The sequence below is a fragment of the Penicillium canariense genome (assembly GCF_028826845.1).
Source record: "Penicillium canariense strain IBT 26290 chromosome Unknown utg000003l_segment0_segment0, whole genome shotgun sequence".
Lineage (NCBI taxonomy): Eukaryota > Fungi > Ascomycota > Eurotiomycetes > Eurotiales > Aspergillaceae > Penicillium > Penicillium canariense.
In genome coordinates, this window is record NW_026622730.1 from 303,846 (window position 1) to 323,027 (window position 19,182).

General features: G+C 52.1%; 7 protein-coding genes across 7 annotated transcripts; 2 read left to right on the top strand and 5 right to left on the bottom strand.

The window, feature by feature from the left end:
* Nucleotides 1–1,331: 1,331 nt before the first annotated feature.
* Nucleotides 1,332–3,204, top strand: N7482_004959 (CorA family magnesium transporter; the record flags this gene model as incomplete). Its single annotated transcript, XM_056687084.1, has 3 exons — nt 1,332–1,865; nt 1,923–2,560; nt 2,613–3,204. The coding sequence occupies 3 exons, from the start codon at nt 1,332–1,334 to the stop codon at nt 3,202–3,204; spliced, it is 1,764 nt and encodes a 587-aa protein (XP_056542639.1).
* A 291-nt stretch (nt 3,205–3,495) lies between these two features.
* Nucleotides 3,496–5,089, bottom strand: N7482_004960 (glycoside hydrolase family 27 protein; the record flags this gene model as incomplete). The annotated part of the gene is made up of 4 exons (XM_056687085.1): nt 3,496–4,133; nt 4,193–4,562; nt 4,625–4,948; nt 5,006–5,089. The coding sequence occupies 4 exons, from the start codon at nt 5,087–5,089 to the stop codon at nt 3,496–3,498; spliced, it is 1,416 nt and encodes a 471-aa protein (XP_056542640.1).
* A 237-nt stretch (nt 5,090–5,326) lies between these two features.
* Nucleotides 5,327–7,240, bottom strand: trm44 (tRNA (uracil) methyltransferase; the record flags this gene model as incomplete). Its single annotated transcript, XM_056687086.1, has 1 exon — nt 5,327–7,240. The coding sequence occupies one exon, from the start codon at nt 7,238–7,240 to the stop codon at nt 5,327–5,329; it is 1,914 nt and encodes a 637-aa protein (XP_056542641.1).
* Nucleotides 7,241–9,395: 2,155 nt separating this feature from the next.
* Nucleotides 9,396–11,641, bottom strand: N7482_004962 (uncharacterized protein; the record flags this gene model as incomplete). The annotated part of the gene is made up of 7 exons (XM_056687087.1): nt 9,396–10,309; nt 10,406–10,586; nt 10,669–11,016; nt 11,078–11,251; nt 11,304–11,457; nt 11,509–11,558; nt 11,618–11,641. 7 exons carry the CDS (start codon nt 11,639–11,641, stop codon nt 9,396–9,398), a joined length of 1,845 nt encoding a protein of 614 aa, XP_056542642.1.
* A 1,121-nt stretch (nt 11,642–12,762) lies between these two features.
* Nucleotides 12,763–13,860, top strand: N7482_004963 (histidine phosphatase family protein; the record flags this gene model as incomplete). The annotated part of the gene is made up of 4 exons (XM_056687088.1): nt 12,763–12,938; nt 13,026–13,289; nt 13,474–13,689; nt 13,797–13,860. The coding sequence occupies 4 exons, from the start codon at nt 12,763–12,765 to the stop codon at nt 13,858–13,860; spliced, it is 720 nt and encodes a 239-aa protein (XP_056542643.1).
* A 196-nt stretch (nt 13,861–14,056) lies between these two features.
* On the bottom strand, nt 14,057–14,455 carry N7482_004964 (DASH complex subunit HSK3 family protein; the record flags this gene model as incomplete). The annotated part of the gene is made up of 1 exon (XM_056687089.1): nt 14,057–14,455. One exon carries the CDS (start codon nt 14,453–14,455, stop codon nt 14,057–14,059), a length of 399 nt encoding a protein of 132 aa, XP_056542644.1.
* Nucleotides 14,456–15,888: 1,433 nt separating this feature from the next.
* Nucleotides 15,889–18,592, bottom strand: N7482_004965 (ketopantoate reductase family protein; the record flags this gene model as incomplete). Its single annotated transcript, XM_056687090.1, has 5 exons — nt 15,889–16,282; nt 16,321–17,562; nt 17,647–18,076; nt 18,204–18,244; nt 18,309–18,592. The coding sequence occupies 5 exons, from the start codon at nt 18,590–18,592 to the stop codon at nt 15,889–15,891; spliced, it is 2,391 nt and encodes a 796-aa protein (XP_056542645.1).
* Nucleotides 18,593–19,182: the final 590 nt, after the last annotated feature.

Sequence of the window (19,182 nt, forward strand, 5' to 3'; positions counted from 1 at the left end):
GATCTGTTTCATCGCATGTTTTTCATTAGAGGGCTAATCGCCTCTTGTTGAGTTGGGGCGGAAAGGAAACCAAAATGCTGTGTATGAATCGACGGTCAACGCATTCAGCGCAGCATCACACACTATTTCGTTTGATTCCGTCAATCCATGAGGCGGTATGAACCACCAATTGTTCCTTCCGAATCTCAACGCAGTAGTAAGGTCCACTTTTGAGGGCACCAGCCCGCCGATATGAAGTCAAGAAATGCGGGCAGTCAGATGATAATCATCTTGAATGATGGAATTACGAGCCTTAAAGTGACCATTGCCGAGTCTAATGTTGTTCGATGGGGGGAATGCCCGGGGGGAGGATTTGCAATTTCATAGCTTGCGCAAAGCCTTATATATTCTGCAGCTTTATTGAAGCCATACCCCGAATCTGGCCTTAAAGACAAACATGCAAATCAATATCGTTGCTGGGCAGACCATGACATGATCAAGTACCTGTGAACTCCGTGACGAGGTACTATGGCGGAGTATATCCTCTCGGAACGTAGAGAGCGCCACTCACCACGAATGCAATGTATTCTTCAGCTCTAAAAGTCATGGATCCTTCATTTTGAGGAGAAACTGATGAACTTTTAGAGTGGGAAGCCGGGCAGTCGTGTCATCAATATTGAGAAAATGGATTATCCGGCGGGTTCGGCTGTTTTCCCCAAGAAATGACCTTGAGAACTGGCGTTCCCGCTGCCCGCGCTATTTGAATGGAGATATCTCCCTCTATGCTAGATTGATTGTCTACTTAAAGACAAGTCCAAATATCAGCTACATGATGTTGGCGTGAGAGTTATGGCAAACCAAGCACAGTACCTTTCGGATATGTAGTACAACACTTTGCACACCCAACCCCGTGCTCATCGCTGGAGCCTTCCAGGTAAGGCGGCACCTTGGAGTCGCTTTACAAAATGATGGCTCCGTTGTTCGAGGACAAAAGAAGCCAGACCGCAAGATGGATGGTGTTATTGTCATGTTTGCATGTCAAATTCGTGGTCGTATGTAGGTCTTGGATCAAGCCTGCAGCTTGGTTGTGGAGCAGCTTTGTTTAGGCGCTGCATTCCAAGGACATGGTCAGTGCTTCTTTCGGACAGGGTTTCCCCAGTATTTTCTCTTGCGCTCTTATTCTAGTTTCAGGGGCCAGGACGTAAATGAGCGAGTATACAGAGCCAATCAATCCATTCAACACATACTTCGTGTCTTCCTTTTGTCGGGTTAACATTCTTCCGATGCGCGGGAAAAAGCCGCGACTGCGATCACCGATTCTTCTATGCAGCAACAGTCAATACAAGGGAGACATGCTTCCTCCGTTGAAGCCGTCTGCTCCGTCAGCCTCCCTTCTGCGCTTCCTGCGCTCACAGTCTGGCTTTCCGACTGGCTCGGCAGCATGTGGTCGCCCCAAACCACGGTCCCCGTGCCATGTGGCTCTCGCGTCGGGATTAATTCGAAGATCCTCAAGCTGGGTACGCCAGGACGTATTCCAGAGTTGCGCTTCTTTCGGCTCGGGCATTGCTTGCGTTTCTGATGCGAGACCGAAACTCGCAGCAACGCAGTCTCCGCCAGATATCTTCACCCGGCATGCCTCCACGAATCGTCGCCCACTACTTCGGAGGCTGTTTGATCTCAAGCGGGGCAAAAGTGCCGATTACAAAAGCAATCGCAATCAAGGGCCTGCACTTATCGATGAAGGAACTGAGGGAATCTTCAATATCGGCCGTGGACTCGCAGCGAAGGCTTCAAACGAGCTCCGAATTCGCTGCACGGAATTCGACAACAATGGAAACGTTACCTTGGTAAATGGAGAGTTCCGCAAATCCGAACTGATTGCGAAGGTTAGTATTTGAACATCCGCGCTACAGGCATACTCTTGACTAACCATGTGGTAATAGTACGGCCTCCTTCCTCGCGACCTTCGCAAGATCGACTCCTCCACTCTACCTCATATCCTGGTCCGTCCGAGCGCGATTCTCATCAATCTGCTGCACCTGCGTGTTCTTATCAAGGCCAATCGCGTTTTAGTCTTTGACGCATATGGATCGACCGATTCCTATATGCAGTCACTCTTCATCTATGATCTTGAGGGAAAGCTGCGCCAGAAGCAGTCTCAGGCCGCACAGGCTGGGCAGGCGCTACCTTATGAGTTTCGCGCTCTGGAAGCGGTGCTTATCAGCGTTACGACCGGCTTGGAAGAGGAATTCAACGGAGTGAGGGAGCCTGTCGTCCGGGTTCTTCGTGCCCTGGAAGAGGACATTGATCGCGACAAGCTTCGACACCTCTTGATCTACTCTAAGAAGCTGGGTACTTTTGAGCAGAAGGCGCGCCTCGTACGGGATGCCATTGACGACCTACTTGAAGCGGACGATGATCTAGCCGCCATGTACCTTACCGAAAGGGCGAGCGGCAAGGAACGCGAGGAAGACGATCATCAAGAGGTGGAAATGCTGCTCGAGTCATATCATAAGGTTTGCGATGAAATTGTTCAGTCCAGTGGTAATCTGGTAACAAACATTCGAAACACCGAGGAAGTGTAAGGTTTCCCTGTCAGCCCTTGAAAAATGCGCATGTCTAATTCAACCCAGTGTGAAAGCAATCCTCGACGCCAATCGCAATTCCCTCATGCTCCTCGATTTGAAGTTCAGCATAGGTACCCTCGGTCTCGCCACAGGAACTCTCTTCTCTGCTCTCTACGGAATGAACTTGAAAAACTTTATCGAAGAATCGGACTTTGGCTTTGGCGGAGTCTCCGTTGTCTGTTTCGCCCTGACTGCAGTTGTCTGTGTGTACGGGCTCGCCAAACTTCGCAAACTGCAGCGAGTTCGCATGTGGGGTGAATCTGGTGCTGGCAGCACTTCCTTGGCTCCGATTTCTCCGAGGCATAGCTTACTCACTCATTCTCGTGCCAACTGGCGCGCCGATTCCATCGAACCAGTTTGGGGCAGCTTGCCAGGGGAAGCCCGATCAGAGCGTATAAAGCGGCTTAGGGAGAACGCAGCCGCGGCCGCAGCCATTTCGGCTTCTAGGAAACCCGGGGCCGGTTTCCCGAACACGACTTCCGCCGCGGCGGCAGCCTCTGCTTTTCACACCGGGCATCAATCCGCCAGCAGCGATGCGGACCGACAGCAGCCTGGCCCCGTCAGCGAATCTGACATGGATAGCAAGTCCTCCATCTAAACGATGCTCTACCACATTCTTACCTCTCTTGTTGTTTCACTGGATATACCTTTTTGCTGCATCTTTTACCTCATGGCGTTTCGGTGCTGGCATCCCCAACTAATATAGAGATGAACCTAGAGAGAACATTGTCGAAATACCGTGTACATTATACTGCCATTCTTCCCTCCAAGCCTCCATCGCCACTCGATTCGGGGCCACAAGTTGATAGAAAAGATGACCTTGGAACTATAAATCAAGTTTTTCATATATATATAGCACTCTAGCTCTCGGCCTACCGACAGGCAATAATCACAACTCGTCATTGGACTTGAGCTCCCGCAGGCGTAGCATAGCGACCCCATGAGGCCGCACATGTGCGGTCACGCTTCCACCATTCTTGACACTGCCAACCTTCGAGCCCATGAGGGCCTTGGAATTGGGCAGTGGTACTTGCGAGTAGACCTTATCTGCTCCACCCTGAGAAGTCATGTTGATCGGCCGGGTAGCATTCTCTCCAGTTTGAATAATCGCATTTGCGGTAGCATTGCTCATTCGCCCAGCCCATAGATCGTATACATCCCAGCTGCTTTGCGCCTGAGCTGCAGTACCTTCAGGGCCATCCGCCCAAAAAATATCAGCCAGAGTGGCGTTCATGTCGCGGGCTGTCGAGCCACCGTTCAGAAGCAGAACTACTTGGTCACCCCCGCTCAAGGGACCGCTATACATCTGAATCTCTCCGTCGTCAACAAAGTAACGCCATATGCGCACGGCGCTCGACCCCTTAGGGTCCTGGGAAACAGCTAGTACAGCGGTATTCTGTAAAATGGAAAGGGTTGAAGGGTCGATTTTGGTCATCACGTTCGTCATCAGCAATGGTGACTTGAACGCTGCCCATAGGCTGAAGTGCGAGATGGCTTCGTCCTCTGAGAGGCCCCCATTTCCGACCTCTGGATACCCACCGTCAGCAAACCAGACAATATACCACTTCCCACACGAGGCAACTCACGAAGCATATCGAGATCATTCCATGCGCCAGCATATGCCTTGGACGGATAGTATACAGCCTTGTTGATAACATTCATGACTGAGCAGTGATATCCCGGAAGCTTGCAATCAAGGCCGTCCAATTCGGCGCAAGGGCAGTTTACATCCTCACGATCCCAAACGTTGAACAGATCACCACTAGTGCGCCAAGAATTGGCGATAGTTGGGGCGAAGTTCCACGGTCCGTCAGATCCCCAGTTGCACAATGAATAGAGGATCGGCCGACCGGTGGCGTTCAAAGCTTTACTCATGGCATTGTACCGATCATAAGAGAGCTTGGGCGTTCCCTCTTCGCCTTGGTTGTAGCAATTGTCATATTTCAGATAGTCGATCTGTGCGCCCGTTAGCGTTCTCTCGAATATAATTTCAAAGTTCCTGGGTGTGCAAAACATACCCCCCAGCTGGCCCAAACAGCTGCATCTTTTTCTTCGTAGCCTAAGGAGCCCGCGTAGCGCGCGCAAGTCAAAGTACCTGCACTAGAATAGATTCCGATCTTCAATCCCATGTCATGGATCTTGTTGGCCACGTCGGCTATTCCATTGGGGAATTTCTGTTTGTCTGGAACAAGGTAACCAGAAGAGTTTCGACCGGCGGACCAGCAATCGTCAAGCACGACATAGTTGTACCCGAGATCCTTGAAGCCCAGCTCGACGATTCTTTCAGCTGCATCCAATATAACAGTCTCATTCATGCTACAGGCGAATGAATTCCAAGTGTTCTACATCCGTCAGCTTTAACCTTTGGTTCCGTGATAAAAAAGATTTTTAACACCTACCCATCCCAGCTGCGGAGTTCGTGCAAGTCCGTTCTCCAATGCGACAGCCAGGCCGACGGCCAGGAAGATGGCGGCAACACGCATGGTCGTGACTTATGAGGTAATGTAGGTGAAAGTTAAGTCACAAATACAAAGTACTACCTCGAGGTATGGAGCCTTATAAACCCCGTGGGGAGCGGGGTACTTCCCCGGAGGAATGTCGGCACTGACGATTGTTTGTTTACCCACAGTTGACGAGGGTGGGCGAATCACCGATATTAAATCGTGACCGCTCCGATATTTACAGGATCCACTTGCGATGATCGTAACGGGTTTCATTTCCTATTGGGGTATCTGCGAATCATCTATGTGACTGGTTCCTTTCCCGTGATCTTTCTGGAGGCCTCGAGTCCGCTCGATCCAGATCCGCGCAGCAAGGTGGATACCCCCTTCCCTTGCACATTCTCGCTCGACAACATGCATAACCTTCTGAACGACCTGCGTAGCCTCTGCAGCTCGGCTCTCAGCCGGCGTGGGTACACTACTGGCTCCTAGCTGTCTCCACTGCTGGGCCATTAATTGCCGACCTCCTACCACCCCCATATTCCTTGTACTTGGGATGCGTAGCATAGTCTTCTCAACTTGGTACCCGGCCTCCTCGGCGACCGCTATGGTTTTGGCCGTGAGTAGGCCATACATGGATGTCCACATACTGTGCTCGGTCTTCTCTTCTTGTTTGGCTGCTCGCAATGCTTTGAGATCACCCGACGCGGCCTGTGGGTTTTGTTCTGGTTGCTCATCCTTGTTGTGCGTAGCATTTTTGGTTCCTTTTTGCTTGCTGCCTTTTGGGAGAGGGTAGCGATACCGAGATCCAGAGAGTGAGTGAGAACAACATGGTATGGCAAGAAATGGCAGAGGCGATTCGGGAGAAGCAAGAGCAGCTATAAGCGGTGTCCATACAGTGAGTTCATCGGCGTGGTTTGATATGATGAAGGTATCGCGTGGAAAACCACCTGTGGTTATATCCACACCAATATCATCAACGCCGACAGCGTCGGCAAAAGGCTTTGGTATGAAAATCTTCTCCGCAAGCTGTTTCTGTACCCACTCGGGATAAATGCTCCATGATTTGCGTCGGCGGGCATCGAAACCCCAGCCCGAGTAACCTTCCATTAGAAGAACGTAGACGAGCACGCCATTTCCGCACGCCATATCGACGAACCCTGGGAATGTGGGTATATTGTTGTGTTGATTGGGATTTTCCTTGGCCGGAACAACTCCGTACATCATCCTCCATAGCTCGATTAGAAATGCGGTGATAGCTAAATCCTCATAAACGTGCTTGCTTGGCTCGGTGCTTTCAGCCCAGTTTTCACAAAGGTCGGCAGCATACAAAGTCTTGAGTCGTGCATAAGTGTCCTGGACCAGGTGGCGAGGAACCAGATTGTCCTTGAAGGAACTCGGTTTGTTCGTATCCTCGTTACCGGATGTGCTCTGGCCACCGCGTGTAAGCCGAACGTAGAAGTTAAGAAGAATATGTAATGTACGCTCCAGTCTTTGGGGGATATCGCATGAAAATGGTAAGAAATGTAGCGACATAGTACCAGACCCCGACCCTTCTGATGAGCCGTGGAGGTCATATAGAGTGGCAAGTCCTCGAAGCTGCGGGTGGTAAAACGGAATGTCGTCCTGAGACTCAATATGTGGGAGATACACGGTCAGCACACGTTGATGTGGTGTTCCTTGAACATTGCTTTCGCATTCTCCATTCGGTGCATCTCTCCTTTCTGGGGGTGATGCCCTAGACCTGTAGAAATGGCAGGTCTGTACGAGCGGCTTGTCCAGGTTTTGGTTTCGAGGAATCAATCTTCGAATGACGGTCCTGATCAGATCGAATTCTCTCACTCTAGGTGCAGCCTTGGCTGCTACTTGAGTCTCTGGAATTTCCGGCCCAGGCGCACGAATTGCCCCAGCAAGGGTTTCATCCTGTTGAGGCGTTTTGAGAATACCGCAACTGTCGAATAGAATATCTGCTCGGAATAGATGGCTCGATGTGATGTTTGGATTGGCCATCAGAAAGACGGCCGTCTCGTAAAACCCATCGGCAGAAAAAGGGAGTCCATGCTCGCAGAGATCGGGAGATGTGAGCCAACCATCTGAGTCCAGTTCCAGGAATTTGGAAGAATCCTCCACAGTTTCCTTGAGAGGTTTGCCGGAAAGCTTGCTCAGGTCACGCACGTTCTTTCGGTTCGGCATGTTGGAACGTTGCTAGTATTGAAGTGGAGGTTTCGCACCACGGTCAGAGAAAGAAGAGTGGCCACATCAGGCAGCAGTGACCCTGCAATATTTTACGCCTAGATTTATATCAATCAGAGTTTGACCTGCATCCTTGTCCAGTGTGCTGTTGTCTGTTGTCTGATGGAGCAAAGGTTCGATCGAGAGACGGCCGCTTTGTGCGGCCGGAAAAGCGCAATCACGTGATACTATATACATTGTGATGTGAGTATTAGATTCATGTTGGTAAGTGCGCTGGTTGATTTGGGATACTACAAATTTCGGTTTTATTCATGGTCTTGGTATTCATTAAGCTCGCTTTGTGGGCAACCACTGTATGGGTAGGGAACTGCTCATCCGCCAATTTCTCTTGATATACCTCCAAGGATGCTTATCCAAGAGGAATACTCGACAAAGCCCACAGCGAAATTTCAAGTTTACCGCATTATGTACCCTTGCTCTGGCCATCTTCTCTTTCCCAAACTTTCAGCAGGTGCACCGCCAGTCTTCCACGCATCAAACAACCGTATACTGGAAAGTAGCTATAACTGGGTCTAATGCTCTAGCCTTTAGACTTTTCAATGGTGTTTTATTTCGACCTGAAAATTGCAATTTCAAGATTTACAAATATATATGTGCTTTGTTTTATCATCCATCATGGACCATAATGCCAGAATGTCGAAAAATCGTCGGGGTGTGTGCGAGTGGTTCATTTCCACCTGATTGGTTGGTGGAGAGCTGGTGCCAGGTTGAATAGCTGCCACCTGACGCCCCCAGCAACCAAACCTTGACCCTGAAACCAACCCCGATTCAATGTGGCGAAGTCTAGATCACCAAGCGATCTTGAAATTAATGTTCTAGTTTCGGCCTCACGAGGGGCACAAATGCAGGGGACAGACCTAACGAGCCCTTGCTTTTCGCGTGGCAAATCGGCTAGACGCACCAATTCCACACTTGTTCGTAGAGTTTCCAGCCCCAAGCCACAAAAGTGCTTGCACTCGATTAGAATGACCCCTTTTGGATTAAATATTCCCTTATAGTCAACCATGTGTCTGACACGAGATACTATGGTCTTTTTCTTAAGAGGAAATGCTCGCCTTCCCTGTCGCGCTATCTTTTGTCCTTAACTCGATTATTTTCGAAAAATCCTCTAAGCCTACCATGGGGGTTTACCCTCCCTTAATCACTCCTGCGCCAAATGGAGACCTGGTTGCCAAACTCTTGATGCGACAGGTTGAAAGCATTGCTACCTGTGGATACGTTGACGGTATCGCGAGTACGTCTGTTCTGATCTGAGCTGCTTTAGGGGGCAGAAGATGCTGATGAACCGAAGCTTTGCCTGTTACTTGTGCAGCGGGCTCAACATGTGCTTCAAACCTAGCGGCTAGTGTTCATTTCTGTTGTACTGACCCCAACAATTGTGTCATGCCAACAACTTGCTATGCCGCAACAGATGTGTCGAATGGCATCTGCGGTAACTCCTGCGAAGAGAATACGTCTATTCTAAAATGGTAACATTCTGCCTCCCTGTATATTATATGCCATCCAGGCTGATGATCTATCCTCCAAATGTAGCACGTATGCCGGTTATTCCTATTGTTACACTCGGTCGTGGCTCGGTGCCACTCCTCTTTCTGGCTTTGGCTGCGCGACATCTCCTTTCGTCGAGGACGTTTATTCCCAGGTCAGCACTACTTCAGATACGGAAACATCATCGACTACGTCTTCTACATCTCAAAAATCATCATCTGCGACGAATGTAACAACTCCAACCAACACAGCTACATCGACAACAACGTCAACTACATCAGCGCCTACCAATTCATCACAACACCATTCACCACCTTTGAGTACTGGCGGAATTGCGGGTGTAGCTGTGGGCGGCTTCATCGTCGTATGTATTTTACTTGCTCTCATTGTGCCAAAGTGGCGGAAATGGATTCTACACGTCCTTCACATTAAGAGAAGGCCCAACAAGATCGAACCAGACGAGACTGAGCTCCGTTCACATGGAAACGAAACCGATTTGCCGAGCCAGAGAGTTAGACCGCCGCCAAGTATACTCTCGGGACCTTCGGTTGATCCATGGGGGGATGGTATCTACGAATGACGGCGATAATGATGACAAGACTATTAGTTATCTTGGTTGGCTGACAACTCTATCAATATGGTTGAAAGAATAGTCCCGCACTGGCGTACGCAACCTGACCTCGTTCAACTGAGCCAGCTTTTTCTCTGCGAGATTCCATAATAAATGTTCACGGTTGACATCGCGCTGCAATTCGCTCAGACTCTCCTGAAGCGCAAGCGCCGCAGCTTGCTTGGCAGTCCGTAGTTGACCGTAATCTTTGACTGGTAGCTGGCTTCTAAGAATCACATCTTGCGCATCTGCACGGGCCTGGTATATTCGCGCTCGCCTCGCCTGGCCGGGGTTGTCGCCTTGTTGTGCCAGCTGTAATGCCTCGCTGCAAGCATTCTTGGCTCTTCGAACGTACTCTATCTTTTGAATGAGATTAAGCTTTGAACTTTTGCTCTCACTAAGATCACTGAAACAGTCAGTCATCCCGAAGTAAGCGTGTGTTTTGTTGCATAAGTCAGGCGAGCGAGACTGCTGCGACACGTGAAGCGCTCTTTCAAATAGCCTCAGTGCTTGCACTGTGTCGCGCGTGTGAGTCGCCGCAAGCCTTCTGTCTCTTCCGGCTTCAAGAAGACTTTCCACTTCAGCATCACGTGTTTTCTGGTGTGTGCTAGTCGGGTGGTAGGACTCGTAAGGTGTAACTGTGGCTGGCGAGACACTCTGTGGAGATATGGTAAGTTCAGCTGAGCTCCGTGGTGATTCATGATGAGGATTCGAATAAATGCCAAGGCCTTTCAAGGAGCCCGGTGTCGATTCCGTATAGTATTCTGCTTGTCTTCCCTGAAGAAGATGCTGTGGGCTGTTGTGCTGATCGTGGTTATGCCAGACAAAATGTTCGTGGGCTTGGGGCATCAAAGCATAGTTCCGTGTTGCACTGGGGGAGGAAGTGGTTGAATACGGCGTCAAAGGCCTCGCTATAAGTGAGTGCAAATTCATCAGACCTGATCACCATTTCAACTTTAGACAGTCATAGCTGAATAGCCAGAACTATCTGATCTCAATCCACATACACGAAGAGGCCATCTTTTCCCGCCGCACCTCATCAATCACATCCTTCATCGCTGCGACAAACTGTATATAGCCTGGTTCGGTCCGATTTTCAAATTTGACCATGGTCCGATGATCGCGCCTCTCAATGGAGACGATTATTTCGTTTTGACTATCCATTTGTGCGGATTCTTTGGTCACAATCTGAAGATAACAGACAAATCAGCCTGTTGATTTTCCAAATGCTAAGCGCACCGCGCGGAAGCTTTGGCCTCACCATTCCTACCACTGGCATTGGCAAACTCTCACAGAAAGTGTATATCGTGATATCTGGTCGTGGAGGCGTCATATTCATCCGGCTATCACGTAGCTTGCGTCTAAAAACCGAAAACTCTTCACGGAGCATCTGCGTTGTGTTTGAGCCGAGTTGTAGTTCTCTGAGGTTTTCATCCGATGTCGGTACGCCGAAGGCGGCTAACCATGATGTGCTCCATGTTGCTAGTTGAGCAGCATCTGCCCCGCGGTGCGGAGTTCCCGCAAAAATGATGGCTCTTGTACTGGTCGCGGTGAGTCTTCTCCGGCGAAATACGTCTCCACTGCTTGGGTCATCTTCATTCCAAGCTTTCACCAGTGCCTTGAGTATAATACTGTCAGTATCTCGTATGAACGAAAGGGCCCTGCATCTGTCCACATACTCTCTTGATGATCAGGCCTCCTAGGCTGTGTCCAAAGAATATCAGCGGACGTTCCCGCTGGTAGTCCTCCCGTCTCACGTTGGCCAAAGCAGACAGAAATGTATCCGCAGTGCTGGCGATGGTTTCGCGACCCTTCCGGCCGAAGAAGTTAAAGAGGTCAGCGTCAAAGCCGAACTATGAGAGAGATTAGTCCTATCACTTCACGTATCTCACGAACCATGCATACCCCCATTATCCTGGCCTGCAGAGTTCCGTTCACCGTGAGATCTTCCCCAAGAAGATCTCTCGGCCACGTCACACGGTGTCGCTTTCCAAATCTTCCGGTGGTTTGAGTAAAAGTGTTTCCAATGGAGCCGTTGAGACCGTGAAGAAAGACGATGCTAACACGACAGTATTAGCGAAATAAAAGCATATTGTGCGGCACATCGTACTCAACAAGACTATTAGCATCAGACTCTGGCGGCAATGGATGCCAGATTACCTTAAGAGGTGTTAGCTATCCCTTTCTCGTGCCCGTGTAGTCAGTAGCTGGTCACCTACCATTCCACTCTGGTTGTCCGACATGTCGGCCTGTTCTTGTTCTCAAGGCAAAAAGAGTACAAGAAAGAGAGTTGCAAAAGAGCCTCCGGCTTAGACGACTGAGAATAAACAAGCAAGACTTCAAGAGCGCCACACGGGGCCTTCAATGGATGTAATCCATGGCTACGGGTGCCGAGCTATCATTACAAACTACGCCGGTGGCGGCGCAAGAATCGACTCATCTATTGCTTACTCGACCCAGGCGCCTGCTGCCACAGACGAGGTGGCTTACGCGGGGTAATCGTGGCGTCAAGGTCATATGAATCCGTTCGACACCTAGGATACCTTCGTCGGATAAGGAGAGGTTTCATGCCCATTGGGGCGTAACTAGAGTGAAGGGTAAACAGCCGAGGCTAAAAGCCAACCACGCGCCGTTGCTGTCGGTCGACCTTGCTAGACAGACAGCTTTCGATGAGCAGGAAAGTTTGCTCCTAAGGCATTAGCGTGACTCGTATTGTGTTTTGCTTGCTTTTCTCAAACACCCCCTGTCAGCTTTTCTCTTGTGTTCAACATCGACAAAAGTAAACGATCGGTCTGACATTCCCATGCCTCGACCTACAGCGGCAGTGTCGGAGATAACCCCCTGTAGATAATGCCGAATCCCTAGAGGTTTGTCCATCGTGCCCTTCAACCAAATAATGGTGGCATGCTTAGAAGCTACTCAATACGAAGTCTTCCGATATATCAATGTTCCCCTGGGCGAGAAACCCCCGGGCGAGAAAGAGCCGCCTCGTCAGCTATTCTAGTCTACGTCCGGCACCGACAACAAACAAATGACTCGCAGACAAAACAAGATCAAGAAGGACTATCTGGACCCGTGAATGAAGCCAAACCAAGACTTGGAGCTCCTAGGATCATTCAATCATGTTGACTCACGTGCAAGGTGATTAAAGGGGACTGCGCGACCAACTAATACCAAAGCCGTAAAAACCGCAGGGTCCTCAATCCAAAGCCAGAAGCGCGATAAGAACAGTCCAGTCCGATCACAACCTTATCAGTGACGAACCCCGCGGAGCCTCCCCGCTCACCCGCAAACCAAGAGGAACCAAGCACCAACCACATCCCCCCCAATCACTCTCCAAACACCTCCAACCTCAGTCCCTCCAATGGCACCACGCTGTTTCATCGTGCGCCACGGCGAAACCGAGTGGTCCCTGAACGGGCGCCACACCGGCTCAACCGACCTCCCCCTCACAGCGAACGGCGAGAAGCGCATCAAAGCCACCGGCAAAGCCCTAGTCGGCAACGACCGGTTAATCGTGCCCAAGAACCTAGTCCACGTGTAAGAACAGCGCCAGTCCCAGTCCAAAACTCCGCCATTTTCCAGACCTTCTGTAGCAGTGTGGTATTGACTTGGTGTGTGTCTTAGCTTTGTTTCCCCGCGCACCCGCGCCCAGCGTACCCTCGAGCTACTCGAAATCGGCTGCCGCGAGCGATACCCGTGGACCGAGGCGCGTAAGCGTGAGGAGGAAGAGCCAATTCGGACTGAGGCACAGGTCCAGATTACGGAGGCGATTCGGGAGTGGGATTATGGGGACTACGAGGGGTTGACGAGTGCACAGATTCGGTCTATTAGGGCGGAGAAGGGGGAGGGGCCGTGGAATATCTGGACAGATGGGTGTCCGGGGGGAGAGTAAGTTGCCGTCCGTTTTGTTGGGTTTCACTTTTTTATTGTCCATTGTGAATATTCAACGGGATTCGGAGGTGGGAATGAGGTTTGAGTTTGATTTGGCTTGGGCGTGGTGGTGTTGTGTCGGCATTGTTGGACAGGCCACTCCCCTGTCCCATGCTCCTGCTAACCCATACTGTCCTTCTAGGTCCCCCGAAGACGTCGTCCGCCGCCTTGATGCCCTGATCGCTGAGATCAAAGAGAAATACCACCGCCCTTGCTTCGAGCACCCGGACTCGCCGAAAGGCGACGTCCTCGTTGTTGCGCACGGGCACATCCTCCGCGCGTTCGCCATGCGCTGGGCTAGCAAGCCTTTGGAACAGACCACGCTGATTCTGGAAGCCGGTGGTGTGGGGACACTGAGGTGAGTCGCGATCTCTGCTCCTTCCCTCGTTGGCTTGCGAGACCAAGAGGGGCCAGAACTGGCACCACCTGGGTGAAAAACAGTACGGGACTGATGACAATCCACAGCTATGAGCACCACAATATCGACGAACCAGCGGTCATCCTCGGAGGCCAGTTCGTTGTCGAGTAACGGTCCGTCTTATGACCCGATCCGAGTCCGTAGCCTTCGGCACAGCTATCCAGTGAATAGTTAGCAAGACCGAACCGTCCTTAGACCCAAACCAACCCATGCACCAAGCAATTCAAGCATTCAACAGCGCAGCCAGGCAAACCCACCTAGATCCAAACAAGAGATTCAATCCTTTTCAAGTAGCGCGCCGCGAGAATCAATCCTCCTCACTATCCTCCTTCTTAACCTCCACGTCCGCATTCCCCTTTACCCCCTCCTCGCCCAGCACCTTCGCACTCCCCATAAAGAGCGCCCCCATATACCCGCCCAAGAAGCGCATATCCCCCGCCTGCACCGCCGTCATGCGCAGCAGATTCTCCGTGTCCGCAAGATTAGCGTTCAGCTGCGCGAGCTGCGCGTGCAGGTGTGCGTATTGCCGGGTTTTCGCGGCGGACATGGAGGCAGAGCCGCTGGTCGAGGTGGAGACTGATGCGCTGGGGTTTGAGGGGTAGGCTGTTGTTGTGTTGAAATTGCTCGAGGTCGAGGTGGGGAGGATGGAGGCGCGAGGGTAGGAGGTTTGGGAGTCGGTGCGGCGGTGGGGTGGATTGAGGGGCATGGTTGGGTATATTTTGACGGGTTGTAGTTGAAGAGTTTGTGGTATTGTGCGCCTGGCGGGATTTGTGTACGCTTGAAGTTGCAAGAGTATGCGAATCCTGCGTGGTTGACAAGAAGATTGCGGGGCGATGGTTTTCCATTATTGTTTACATCTCTCACGTGACCGTGCGTATACCGCAACGGGCATCCAATTAGCCAGAAAGCTAACTATAAAAATCTAGACTTTAGGGTCTACTCAAAACTATACAATTCGATGACACCCAACAAAAGGGAAATCACAGCCAGAGAAGCAATCTCGATGATATAACGGGGAATGTCTATCAATTCGTGCGCACCATGAAGGATAAAAGAAAAAACGAGGTCTGTCGGTCTGTCGAGTGCAGAGCCCCCCAACTCCATTAGAACAATCGCAGCACACCCGTCACTTATTCTCCTCAACAAGCGCGGGTTCGAAAACAGCCACAGCAGATCAAGACAAAACCCGACCATTCGGATGAACCTAAATCGAACGTACCCTCTCCCCAACTTCCCCAGCTTTTTTGCAATGCGCCCGAGAGGGGCAAACAGGAGACCACAAAAACACAGATTCAGAGACCATGCCGCAGGTGTGAGACCAGCTGGATGACGAGACATTGATTGGAACAGCAAAGACGAGGAAACATCACACAAAGTAAGGACAATGCCGAGGACGAGGGGCTGGATGATGATAGAACGCAAATCAATCCAATAATCAAAAGGCGGCGTATACGAGCCCCACATTATGAGAGTAAAACCAAAGGAATGCGCCGGTTCACATAGTGTACAGTCATGCAAAGAAAGGCGAAAAGGTCGTGCGAGCGGCTGCGACGGAGGGAGCGGTTGGATGAGTATTGAGACAGACGGTCGAAGGAGGCGCTATTCTCGAGGTGCTGCTGAGGAGAGAAAAGGAAAAATATGAGGAGTAGTTTCCGATCTAGGCTGCACGTAGGGCCTCATGGTTGTAATGGTAAAAGGAATCGATAATGCCGCGAAACGAAGATGAGTATCAATGCAGAGAGGGCGGGGGAAACCGGACATAAGAAACGAGCACAACCCATATCCCAACCACTCCGGAACAAAACCAGGGGAGGAAAAAAAGAAAAACCAATAAGCGATAAAGCAAACCCCTATGTCCCTCATGTATATGTAAAGCAGCGAACAGCAGAGTATTAACCGATAGCCTCATTCGACGGGGCGAAGGATCCGTAAAACAATACACCCGTAGAATGGCCACGCAACAATGCAAAAACAGTCCAAACATGACAGAGCTGGAGACCAGGCCAAGTTGTTTCGGTCCACGATAGTAGGAAATAATGGAAGACGCCAGAAAGGAAATTCAATCGGTTCATCGATTGCCGGTTTTCGTCAATTTGAGAGTGAGCAGTCACACGCTGATATAATAAAGGGAAACGGGCTTCAGCGAATGGGCGCCGCCGGGCCGACATGATGGTCGCCGAGGCTGATCTGGCTGCTGTGAGCCGACGCTTCAGAACCAAGATTCGCGCTGGCCCCGCTATCACCGCTCTCAGCACTGGCGCTCGCACTTCCAGTCAGACTTTTGTTTTTGGGAGGGCCCTTAGCGGGAAACGAGTTGCTCACCCCATAGTGTTGCTCAATCTGCTGCGGCCCAACCGGGCCTTGTCCTGGCGGGTGCCGGGGGACCGGTGTCCGCATGTTTCCAGGCGGCGATGGATGGCCATTATGAGGAGGTCCACCAGGGATGCCGAGACTTTGGTCATGGGCAGTCATAGGACGACCCATACGAGATGGGCCCGGGGGCCGGGGGGTCCAGGTGGCCCGGGGAATGGTGCTGCGGGAGAGTTGCTGTTCCGCCGGCTCTGAGGATACCCACGAGGCGTGAAATCACCCATATGACTGGCCGTCAGGGAGTTTGCCCTTGAGTCGGCGGCCATTTGGTTGCGGTCGACGGCGCCGTACCGGTTCGACGAGTAGCTCATCATGGGGTTGTCCATAAGAGAGTCATGAAGGCCCGGAATTTCCTGCATCACCCGGTCACTCGTGCGTTTCCGGCCGAAGTAGCGGCCGAAAGATGAGCCTGGTCGACTCTGAGGCATAGAGGCACCACCGCTCATCATCTCGGGGTTCTTGCGGAATTGACTATAACTCGGGGTTGTTTTGCGGCCTCGGCGCGACGTGATACTCATCATATCCACTTGATCGGGGTCGATATGAGGAATCGCCATGCTGTCCATCGGATCGAAATAATCTTCGTCTTCTTCGTCAAATGCGGATGCTGGTGTCCGGGGCGGCGGCGGTCCCCGACGTCCAGGTCCTCGCCGCATGCCCATCTCCTGTTCCCGAATCTGCAATTCACGCTGGCGCAATGCCAACTCGCGCTCTCGCAAGGCAATGTCATTGGGGATGAGACCCGCATCGGGATAACCATTGCCGTTGACGTGGGGCATTCCACCTTCCGACTCATCGTACACCACTAAATGACTGAATTCCTCGAGTCCTTCCAATGATGGGTCCCGTGGTACGCCTCGGCCGGGAGGGCCCATCGGCATCGGTCCGCCGGGTCCCCGTGGCATCATACCCGGAGGCGGGCCGCGTCGTTGGGCCGGGGGCGTGCCTTGAGGCATACCCATACTTAAATTTGTTCGACTCGATCGCATCGCGCCGTTCATTGGCGGTCGCTGTGGTGCGGGCGCCGAAGACATCCGGGGGGGCGGGTGGCCCATGATCGATGCAGGCGGAGAATCGCCTGCGCGCGGCCGATTCTGGTTCGCAATGTTGAGATGGTGCAGCACCGCGTAGAGCGCCTCGATCCGGGGGACGGATATGTTGGACTCGGTGGCCAATTTGATCGGAGAACCCAAGAAGGTCTCAATCTCCATCGGACGACGGGCTTGGAAATCCTGGAACATGGTGCTCGGGGCGTCCGATGCGGTCATCTTTTCGATCGTCTTATCTCGGAAATCGCTGGGGAATTCGCAGCCCTGTAGCCGGGCGAGCTCCAACAGCTCATCGATGATGCCGGTCACCAATTGGCGGACGCCGACCTTCTCCAGGAGCTGGGCGTGGCTCGAACATTCGAAGGCCACGCTTGCGGGATGGAACGCGATCGGGCTGCCGCGGTCATTAGCAAAAACGGTTCACCTGGGGGCCAGGGATTTCACATCGGGGGAGAGAAGGGGTGGGGGGGACACTCACCCGATCATCCGCTCGAACTGCTCTTGTCGAATATTCGGCGATACCTTGCACTCGACCTGCCCGGAGTTCAGCGTCATGGCCAAGGCCACAGCCATATCGTTCTGGATGGAGGTGGGAATGGACGATTGCTTGTTGGTTGCGCCCACGTGGATCTCGCTGGAACTCAGGTGCTCGAAATCGCTGGGACCGGTCTGGGAGATTTCCACGTTGGAGACCAAGGAGAGGACCACGTTGGTCGGATACCTTTGCTCCAGATGGGCCTCGATGCCAATAGTATTCGTGGTGTTCACAAGGATGCAGGTGTGCTGGGGAGTGACGACCGATTCAATGACGGAGGCCAAATCGTAGACGTCCGGCAACGCTTTCACGCAGAGAATCACGTAGTCGTAGGCGTTTTCACGGGAGGAGGCGTCTTCGGGGGCTCGAACCACTAAATAGCAGAACAGTTAGCCTGGCGGCCAGAATCACGGCGAGGCCAACAGAGAGGGGGGGGGGGAGAGAGAGAGAGAGAGAGAGAGAGAGAGAGAGAGAGAGAGAGAGAGAGAAGCTGAACGTACCATGACGAGGCTTGAATCGCTCATTGCCGAAAGCTTTTGATCTGTCGCAGGCAAGGGCCGTGAGTCAACAATTCAGGCACACACCGACTGCGGGTGAGGACATACTTGAAGGAAACACCATATTGAGCCACGGCTTCAAAACCGGATTTCCAGACCAGCGTTACGTCGCAGGAAGTTGTCGCCTGCAACCGCCATGATAGAAAAGCCGAGATCGCATTGCCTCCCACTGCACAGACTTTCATTAACGGGCGTCCCATGATAGCGGAGAAGGATGGGAGGTCGCGAGCTCGCGAGATCGCGAGATCGCGTGGAGATATTGCCGGATTGGAGAGGGGATCGAGGACGAGCAACTCACCGGAGAGGATGCGCAGGCGTGGAGGAGGCGCCATGATCGAATTTGGCAGGAAGTGTTGGGCGGAAAGGACCCAGGTCGCAAGGTCCAGAGGCGCGAGGCCGCCGATAAGCAGAGATCACCGGCGAGCCAGGATTTTGGGAGGGTGGCACTAGCGAGGAAAGGGAGACGGCGATGGCGACGGAGAAGGGGGAGGCAGGGGAGTGAGGGGGGTTTGAAAGCGAGAGGAAAGGGGAGAAGGAAGAAGACAGGAGAGGGGGGGGGGGAAAGACAAAAAAAAAAGCGTAGGGAAGGAGGAGAGGAAGAGAGGAGAGAAGTTGGGATGGCCGGTTTAGTCGGTTTAGGTCGGTTTGGTCGTTTTAGTCGATTTCGTCGCTGCAGTTGGGTTTGGGGGAAGCTTGGGAGGACGAAGTGTGAGGAAGAGTTGGTAAGTTCCCGATCAGCCTCAACTTTCTTTTTTTTTACCCCTTCTGTTTGTTTCTCGGTTTCCGGCAGGTGAATGCCTCGTCTTGATCGGTTTAGGAGCCTACGCGACCGTCGAAGGGCAATTCGAAGGGCCGGGGGGCGCTTTCAACGGTCGTGGATCCCCCGCCAGGCTCGATCCGGAAACGGAGGCCAGGCGATAAG